This window comes from Melampsora larici-populina (genome assembly GCF_000204055.1).
Source record: "Melampsora larici-populina 98AG31 unplaced genomic scaffold MELLAscaffold_126, whole genome shotgun sequence".
In the NCBI taxonomy this organism is placed as follows: Eukaryota; Fungi; Basidiomycota; class Pucciniomycetes; order Pucciniales; family Melampsoraceae; genus Melampsora; species Melampsora laricis-populina.
The window spans coordinates 42,599-52,318 of record NW_006768890.1 but is presented as its reverse complement, the minus strand read 5'-3'; the positions used below and the strand labels follow the sequence as shown (position 1 = coordinate 52,318).

The window sequence follows — 9,720 nt, the reverse complement described above, 5'->3', positions numbered from 1 at the left end:
TGAGCGAATGGATATAAGCTGACTATTCGATCGTCAGGGGCAACAAAATATCGCTTTGTCTGCCATTGATCTGGCACAAAACCCTCAGAAACTTCGACTTCACAGAAAACAGACTGTCCGTTTGCCCTCACGGCCTCACAGGTTATCCAACCCAACGTTCCAAGTGCACTTCAGCAGATTGTTCCCAACTCAAATACCCCTCCTGTGGGTAGCTGGTATATCTTTATCAAAAACTCTACTCATAATCATGGACCAATCAATCCTAATGTGAGTCTACTTATAAACTACTCAGCCCAATTCCCATAACTGATCGAGATATCATTTCTGCCTTCATCTGTCTATAGGCCACCAATAACACAAACGCAAGTGGCGAGAGCTTAACTACTATCAGGCATTGATCCAACCTAGTTAGTCTCAGCACCACCCCAAAACCCCAGTCTCCTCTTCCAGCTCATTTGACACCCAATCCATTAGATATCGAACAAGCTGTCACAGCTTTCGGATGTTGATCCGTCGCAAGCCCTTGCTGAGATTCATCAAGTTCTTGATAAGTACCATATTCCCCCCCTCCCCCAGTCACCCCAGGACACCTTGGAAAAAGCCGTTCTACCACATCGACCCAAAGTATCTCAAGCTCCACAAGAGATCCCAATTACTGGAACAGAAACCAAAGAAGTGAGACATCTTTCCATTTATAAATATCGTATCACATCTTTTACACTCATTAATATTATTTTAATGTGACAGAACGAAAATGTGGTTCTCGAACAAGTTCCTCTCAAGAAAAAGCGGCGAAAGACCAAAACCAAAGATGCGACACTGCCAGTTCACGACTTGGATCAATTTCCACAGATTCCATTGTCCCAACACATCAAAGGAACCGACACTACACTGCCTAAGCCTCCTCCAGTTACTAACTTCGAATCTCACAATACAGTTACTACGACCCTTCCAGTCGTTGACTCTGGAGGTTGTAACAGGACCAGAACTAAGGTTAGGACAGGAACGGTTAAGTGACTTAGGGGGTGATAACCTTACGGGATAAAAGTAGGAATCAAGTGCTTATGAATAGATTGTCGACAGTTGTGATAAGGATCAGAATGGAAGGCAATTAGGCAAAAGTCACGGTTTCCAGAAGAGAGCAATTCTTGCTTATATGAACTGGGTATTTATTGCAATAAGGGAATTGGGGCTCTATTTATACAAAATGGAGCAGGAAGGCGAACTTGTGGTTCTCAAGAGCCAATAAGTGGGACTCAACTGATTGGAGAGTGACTCTCTCGAGATAAGAGAGAGTCTCTCTTTTGACTTCTTTGTATCACCTTTCGTGAGGTGAGGTTATTGAGTCATTGGTAGACATTGCTCCTTTGAGCGATGTAGCTGAAGTGCTGAGCATTTGTGGAGGGCGTCCACCTCTTTAGCTCAGCACGTCTTTATCTCTTTGTTACCTTTAGTCTGTTCTGTACGGCTAAAAGGTTTTAGCCCGACCCGAATGGGTCGACTGTACCGGGATACCATGTATCCCTGCTACAAGGTCACCACTTAGAATCAATTCACACTACAGCCCAGCCCAAGAAAAAGCAGAACAAGGTTCAAACTACAACTGCTACACATCCAGTTCACAACTTAGATTCAACTCAATACTTATATGACCTTCCTCAGCTTCCATCACCCCATCAGATCAATGCAACCGACTCTACGATTGACAAATCCCTCACTTTAGATGCTGATGACTTGAAATCCACGAATCCTGCTCCAGGCTCTGATTGCTCCTCTCGGCTTCCATCACCTGGTCAAATCTTTCACACACTACCGGATTTAAGCGTTCAGACACTTCCACATGCCAACTTTGATTGTGATGACAACTTAGGCAGCTTGACTCGCAGCTTCTCGTTACCCGATCAAGCAGATCAAGACCAACAGGAAAACCTTATGGCCAACAACTCCAATAACTCTTTTCCGCCTTGTCTCCAGGAATTCAACACTGTATCCACAAAACCCCCCACTTTTAATCGATTGGTCGACTACGATTCAGAACATTCGGTAAGCGATAATTCATCAACCTGTCTTGTTAAAATTCAAGGCTGATTAGAGCGTCACAGTTTTCAACCAATGTCTCACAAGCTTCACGGCCTCCTACACCACCTCATGATTGCCTACCTGACCCATTGGTGAGTTGCAATATCATTCTAAAGTCGAAGTATTAGGTCATGTGATAACAATCAAAAACCAACCCTTTAGCTTTTACCTCCCGATTCTCTGACTCACAAGACAACACCTTTGGTGAGTTGCTCAACACTTGCAGTAATCCAATCGACTGACCTTTCAATGTAGCTTTCATCCCCAGTTGGTCCTCACGATGAAGAAGATGAAAGCTTTCAATTTGAAAGCTTGCTACCATCCCGAAATACATGTAACACACCTCCTGCTCCTGTATCTGCTCCATCTCACCCCTTACCTGTGAGTCGAATTCCTGACCACTCAAACTATTGGCACATGACTAACTTGGATGGATGATTCAATTTGGTGATAAAGGTGCCCACCCCTATCACCAAAACTCAATCTGGTGCCAAGGGACGTAAGAATCAGAAACAACCCAGCCCCCTTCGAAGGTCTACCAGGAATAAACTTGACACCTCGTCTTCTGGAACCCGTAGGTCTACACGCAATCAAGTTTCAAAAAAAGTGTGTACGTGACATGTGTCCATTCATGACTTGCCCATTTGAAAGACAAATAGACTAAACCTTTGATTGCACAGGCTGATCGAGTTACACAAGATGTTCGAGTGCCAGATTGGCTCCATGAATACCTACCGTCTGTTCGGGACCCACTCGGTGATGGACATTGCGGTTATCGGGCTATTGCGATCAGCTTGGGGCGAACCCAAGACGACTGGCTTGCGGTTCGAAATGAGCTGATTGCTGAACTGGAGTCTAAACCTGCTTTCTACAAGGCTCACCTAACAACTCGCAAGAGAGGTGATGGTGGTGTTACTGAGCACATTGCAGCCATCAGAACCCGCAGGAAAGAAGTTCTCAACGACCCTTCACTATGGCTTGATTCAGCACGAATGATTTATATTATTGCAACTACTTACAACAGGCCCTTCTGTGTTTACAGTAAAGGCCACGAACAAGAAAATTTTACAGCCTTCCCTCTCGATTGTCCCATGAATGATTACTCACCTATCTTTGTTTGTTATGATTGACAAGGCGCTCACTTTTTGTCTATCTCATTTTCATCTCCTCTCTCAACTATCCCTATTCCTCGTCCATGGACAGAATGGTACAATCTTGCATGTCCCAAGGCAGCTGATTGGACACAAAAATTTCAACCTCAAATAGATATCTTCATTCATCATGTAATACCCTTGATAGTAGCGAAAAGACCTTTATTAAACCCTGACAACAAAGCTGTAGAAGTCCTCTCATCATCCGATGAGGGGTAGTCAATGTAATAATTTATGGTGTTACTTATTCTGTTGTTTTGTATAATAAAATTGGGATTTCTACAGAATGTCCATCACTAATTTTATTATCATCATTTTCAAAATATTGCTTTGTGGTGTTTGCTAACAAAACCGTGTCACTTTGACTATCCAAAAAGCTAACACTTGTGTAAGATACTGACAGCCATGCGCTGTTGAGTGTGTCACAGGTAGATTCTTTCACAGGTTTGAGTGTTTCACAGGGGTTGCGTTTGAATCAAGTATGTATGTATGTTACCTTGTTTCCCATCTTTTGATACATCACTCATCCATTGATTACCTTCCAGTTTCCGTTTTCTCACAATTTCATTTCATTCAAATGTCTCGTTTCAAAGGAAAGCACCAAACATTTCGACCTCAAAAGCCTTATTGGCTCAAGCCTCCCAAGACGCCTTTACAAAAGGCGCATTTTCAACGTATGCTTGCAGCCGTCATCGCAAACACCCGCCGTGCACCTCCGATTCCCCATGATATGGCTAATTACGGCGATGGTGATCTAGAGCCTCTCCTACCTGAAGAAATAGCCGATCACCTTCCACATCCCGATTTCATCGACGAGATATATCAAGAACGAATCGAAGAAGAGCGACGACAACACAATCTCCTCTTGGAACAGTCATCACAAGAGATGTTCAATGCCTACATCGAATGTCATCTCAAGACTTCCGAATGGGGAAATCCAGCGTTTTGGGACTTTGATTACAAGCCGGCATGTAACTGCCCACCTAGTCAATGGCGTGAACGAAATATTGATCTCATAGACATTTTATGTAAGCACACTTCCCTTATGTATTGAATAAAGCTATTCCAGTCCTTAAAACTATTACTGATAACTACAATACACCACCGAACACTCACAAGTCAGACGCAAGGCTAGGGTTCGCTTCTGTTCTTGTCATCAAAGCGATCTAACAAGGCTTATCCTCATGGGATACATTGGCGGCTCACCAAAGTACCCTGTGACAGCTTTTTCTATACGGCTCCTCCGATTCTACCATGTTGTATGGAAATATTGTACCACACGTGTAGGCCCATTTGCTCGCGGCCTGGACGAGTTTCTTGACGTGTTTAATCCGCTCATGCTCACAAAGAGTGATTGGGTAAGCCTTTGTAGTCAGTATGAACGTTTACCACATTGTATTTTTAACACCTGTCTCATAATGTACCTTATTTTAGCCTCGCGAATGGCATACACCTCTGTCTTGGGTAATAGACACCTATCAAATGATGCTCACAATGACCGAAACCGCGCTCGATGCTGAACTCCAACTTACCACACAGGACAAGTTAGCCGAGAACTGCCCTTGGTGTTTTGGCCCTCCTGTCAAGAGTGGGCTGATCTTATCGGAGCCCGACATCATCGTTTGCCTTGATGGAAATTTCCAACATCGAAGGCATATAAGTGCCGGAACCAAAGCAGCCAAAACGGCAACAAAGATGCCAAAACTTTTCATTCCGGATCAGCAAGTCACCGAAATGGAACAACGACTATCTGGTCTTTCCGACGATGACTTTGTATAATTCATTATTTATATAATTCATAAATCAAATGGTACCATGCTAATATTAATGTCTTTTATGCAGCAAGCCTGCGCGGACCAACACACATCAGCAAATGACACTCGTGGAAAGGGGCACTGGGCTGGATGTGATGAAACAGGGCTCATGGCGATGACTTGCCGTCATGACCACCCGCTTCGATTTACAAATATTGTTCAAAGCGGGGAGAAGTGAGGTGCAGTATCTTCTGACTCGTGAGACAGACTGACTTATTATTTGTTTGATTTTCATCATTGTCCCTAGGCTCTTTTATAGCTATACCTTGATCAATTGGATTTTGATTATTACTAAAGATCTTGGTCTTGATCCGCAGCGGATAGGCTTTCTCTATGACATAGGATGTACAATAGAGAATGGGATTGTAAACGTTAGCACAATTTTTTTAATCAAATGTGGTTTCAATAGCTGATATCTTCTACTAGCGGGAGATGTTTGTAGAAGATCGGCAGCTTGGAAGACTAAAGTTTGGTACTAGTGTATTTCACGCATATGTCCATCGATGGGCTTGCCAGCTCCTCTGGAATCCGAGGCTCAACGTGGGATGGGGCCTTTCCGATGGTGAAGGTTGTGAGAGAAACTGGATGGATCTGAATCCTTTTGTGTCACCTTTACGTTATTCAACATCACAACATCGAGTTAATGCAATTAGCATGAAGGCAGACCACTGCAACATCATCCGCCGATATCATGCAGGTGTGTGTTTCTATTCTTTTTGATTCCTCCAATAAACAGGCTGAAACATATCTACCAGCGCGAAATCTTGTACGCAGAAAGAAAGAGGTATGTGCAAGGCTTCAAGACGCTGAGCAGACACTCAGAAGCCTTGAGACCCCAGACGAAGGTTACCCTGGCCATGGTGCTCAATTCTTCAAGAACCTGTGGACTACACAAAAGGCCTGGCAGCTAGATGCGATGAATGAGCAGAAAAGTCGGAAAAAAGAATTGATTGCTGTGTTACTAGGCTTAGAGGAGGAGCTCATAGGGGCTCGGTAAGTTAAGATTCGCCTATAATTATTCCCCTGTTATGATTTTGACTGTGTTTTGATTCTTTCCAGCGAAAGACTCAGGACCATACAACGAACCCGAAGGAGGGCACGAACTGAGGCTGAAAATAATGACCTAATGGCTCTACCAGCTACTGTTGCTGATGTAGAAGAGCAAATCGAGGCGGTTGCAACGGCCCTAGGAGGGGCTGCTTTTAGAGATTTGGCTGGGGCAACTGGTAACTTCCATCTAATTTATATTTTAATGGGCCGAGCTAACGAACTGTCCTTTGTGACTCATAACAGACAACAGAACCAATGCACTTATAGCCATATTGATCGCACGAAGCAACCTTTATGAGGCCAAAGTTGGCCTCACCGAATCTAGGCTACGTCGGCATCATAATACTGGTTAGTGTTGTAATATACATACTGATGGGGATTATACCAGTTTAGGATTTTTTTATTGGTTTGATAGGTCAGCGAAATGCACAATACAATGCGCGTCAACACACCAAGAAGACAGCAACCCTACGTGTGAAGTATCAAACGTATGAGCGCAAAGTTCAAAAGTACCATACCGATTTCTCAAGGGCGACACGTCTTCCACTCCCTGACCTTGGAACGGTCATGCTGATGTCGTTAGAGGATGCTTTCTGGAATCGGGGTGAGGTTGATGAAGAAGAGCATGGACAACATGCTGACAAGTGTAGAGCTGGCATAGATGCAACTTTATTGAAAAGGAGTGCTGTCGAGGAGCTGAGACGCATTGCCAGGGAAGTCCGGCAGATGATTGGTTGGGCAAATGAATATCATGAGAGAATCATTTCTTTTAAGACACAAATTGAACAAGGAAAGTGCAGTTCTATGATTAAATTCTATTGAGGAGCGACTCTGACCTGTCTGGAATTTCAGAAGACGATCCAGCCTGCCGGAGTAGGAAGATGTCCCTGCACACTATTATATCAAGGAGCTGTTGCAAGCTGTGGCACAATTGGAACCGCGACCTCAAGCATGGGCTTCAGGAGACTCGTGGAGATCTTGAAGGTTGTGCCAAAATCGATGAGGCTTTGGGGATATCTTGGGGGAGGGTATGTGACTGGGCAGGCGAGGAGTGGATGATGCTAGGGGGTGCTCCTGTAATTCAAGCTGAGGATCCGGACTTGTATGAGGAACAGGAAGACCATGTATATGACCTTCTATATGACATGAATGGTGAGGTGTGGGGCTATGATTAGCCATACATCTGGTATACATTGAGTTAATTGTTATGAAATTCTATCTCATTGTAAGAGACATCTAGATCATCTGATTGTGCAATGATGTCATTAATCATTATCGTCTCTGACAGAGTATAATACAATCACTTTAATGTGTACGACTGATACCAACACTTTCAGAATAATTTAACCTGAGTACACCAGTGAGGATAAAGTTTGATGCATCAGTGCAAATACCAATTGATTGTGGCAAAGTTTTCTTCATTAAACTTGGAATAACTTATAACTTATTTATAAGTAATCTTGAGATAACTTATAAATTCCTCATAATTTATATCACTTACTCATTTTTATGTATTGAAAATTGAGATTACTTGTAATCTCCTTATAATGAGGTAAGTTACTCATTTTTTATGTATTGTGTAACATGTGACACATAATACTTATTTATTACTGATCATTCACACCTGACTTGTGGTTTAATGTATTGAAAATGGAGATTACTTGTAATCTCCTTATAATGTGGTAACTTGCTAATTTTTTATGTATTGTGTAACACACATAATACTTATTTATTACTCATCATTCATACCTGACTTGTGGGTATGAACCTCTGAGTAAGTAAGACTTTGAACATTGCAAGCTGCATGTATTCTACCAGGGAAAACTTACTTGCTTACTGTAGACCTGAGTAAACTTACTCAGGTTGAGTACAACAGTGAGTATAAAATTTTATGCTGAAGTGCAAGTCCCATTTGTTTGTTGCAAAGCTTTCTTCAATAAGCTTGAGATAACTCATAACTTCCATATAATGATGTCACTTACTCGTGTTTTAAATTCAAAACATGTGATTATTTATTGTGTCACATTCACACCACACCTGACTCCTGGTGGAACAATCATCATTTAGACTTCAACCATTGTGAGTTGCATGTATTATACCAGAGACAACTTACTTGCTTATTATGGGCCAGATTCAACTTCCTCAGGTTGTTGTTCACTGTCTCATTTAGTCAAACGTGGTTGGTCACTCTTTACACAGGCTCCTGGGGAAGCCAGGTTGTTGCACCGGTGGGTTGTTGGTTGAGAACTTGCTCAGGCAATACTTACATGTGCCTCACCACTGACACTGTTGAATGTCAATTTGTTGGTCAACTGCGCCCAACTTGTAGTGCGTAGTTGGAACTTGCTGATTTTATACTTACATGCGCATCAACACTGACACTGTTGAACGCACTGAAGAGATGGTCAACTATGCACAACTTGTAGTGCGTAGTTGGAACTTGCTGAGTTGATACTTACATGCACATCAACACTGACAATGTTGAACGCACTGAAGATATGGTCAACTAAGCACAACTTGTAGTGCGTAAGTGTGTAGTTGACCATATCTTTAGTACGTAGACTAAACACGCACTAAAGATATCCTGATGTGTGCATCACCACTGACTCTGTTGAAGGTCACTTTTTTGGTCAACTACCCCCAACTTGTAGTGCATGGTTGGAACTTCCTGAGTTGATACTTACATGAGCATCACCACTGACACTGTGGAACGCACTGAAGATATTATCAACTACACCCAACTTGTAGTGCGTACATGTGCAGTTGACCATATCTTTAGTACATAGTTGTTGGTTGAGAACTTGCCCAGTGTCAGTAGACATGTGCGCATCACCACCGACACTGGGCAAGGTCACTTTGTTGGTCAACTACACCCAACTTGTAGTGTGTATGTGACCATATCTTTATATTTTCTCTGCCCCCAATCGTAGGTACCAATTGAAGGCCAACACTAATGCAGGGCATAGGAAGCATTGAATCATGTTGAACAAATGTACAAAAACCACACCAGCTTCTACCGTAAAGCACTATCAAAATGGTAAACAAAATGTGTCAGTCAGAACAATAAACATGTCTTCAAACATGTTAATAAATTACTATCCTAACTTGCCAAGTTTTACATAAGAATGTAGGCAACAAGATCTGCGGAAGTGAGATACTAGTTTCAACAGATATAAATCACAAAGTTTGATCTACTAGACCACCCAGCACTTTGTCTTCCCTGTGGAAAGGACTGGACACACTTTGTCTTTCACACTTTTGATTTCACAAGAAGTGTACGCAGATAATTCCAGCGTACACTTCTTATAAGTACGCTAGAATTGTTTACACGCATGGTTTTATACACAACTCGTTATTCCCTTTCTTCTGAAGTTCTAATGAAAGGAGAAGGAATTTACAACATTATTTATTGTAGTTTTCTGGTTCAATCTCACATGATCGCTCTACATCATTGCATATTTGAGCTGTGTCTTATTTCAGGGATGTTGGTCTTTTCCGCCGCTCGCTGAACAACAAGTCATTTTGCTACATCTTAAAAATACGGTGTTAAGACGTAGTCTCCTGATATTCACATTTCTGCAGTTCTCCAGCAATCAAAAGCTCTTACCTTATCACTTGGACCATTG

General features: G+C 42.4%; 4 protein-coding genes across 4 annotated transcripts; 3 read left to right on the top strand and 1 right to left on the bottom strand.

Moving 5' to 3' along the window:
- Window positions 1–1,207: 1,207 nt before the first annotated feature.
- On the top strand, window positions 1,208–2,308 carry MELLADRAFT_69899 (uncharacterized protein; the record flags this gene model as incomplete). The annotated part of the gene is made up of 5 exons (XM_007419089.1): window positions 1,208–1,231; window positions 1,483–2,043; window positions 2,103–2,171; window positions 2,242–2,283; window positions 2,306–2,308. The coding sequence occupies 5 exons, from the start codon at window positions 1,208–1,210 to the stop codon at window positions 2,306–2,308; spliced, it is 699 nt and encodes a 232-aa protein (XP_007419151.1).
- Window positions 2,309–3,807: 1,499 nt separating this feature from the next.
- Window positions 3,808–5,009, top strand: MELLADRAFT_84848 (uncharacterized protein; the record flags this gene model as incomplete). Its single annotated transcript, XM_007419090.1, has 4 exons — window positions 3,808–4,258; window positions 4,350–4,366; window positions 4,442–4,588; window positions 4,665–5,009. The coding sequence occupies 4 exons, from the start codon at window positions 3,808–3,810 to the stop codon at window positions 5,007–5,009; spliced, it is 960 nt and encodes a 319-aa protein (XP_007419152.1).
- Window positions 5,010–5,735: 726 nt separating this feature from the next.
- On the top strand, window positions 5,736–6,447 carry MELLADRAFT_84847 (uncharacterized protein; the record flags this gene model as incomplete). The annotated part of the gene is made up of 5 exons (XM_007419091.1): window positions 5,736–5,741; window positions 5,800–5,828; window positions 5,870–6,037; window positions 6,104–6,270; window positions 6,338–6,447. 5 exons carry the CDS (start codon window positions 5,736–5,738, stop codon window positions 6,445–6,447), a joined length of 480 nt encoding a protein of 159 aa, XP_007419153.1.
- Window positions 6,448–7,766: 1,319 nt separating this feature from the next.
- Window positions 7,767–8,916, bottom strand: MELLADRAFT_69898 (uncharacterized protein; the record flags this gene model as incomplete). Its single annotated transcript, XM_007419086.1, has 8 exons — window positions 7,767–7,784; window positions 7,844–7,894; window positions 7,924–7,930; window positions 7,953–8,035; window positions 8,208–8,251; window positions 8,380–8,440; window positions 8,554–8,667; window positions 8,779–8,916. The coding sequence occupies 8 exons, from the start codon at window positions 8,914–8,916 to the stop codon at window positions 7,767–7,769; spliced, it is 516 nt and encodes a 171-aa protein (XP_007419148.1).
- Window positions 8,917–9,720: the final 804 nt, after the last annotated feature.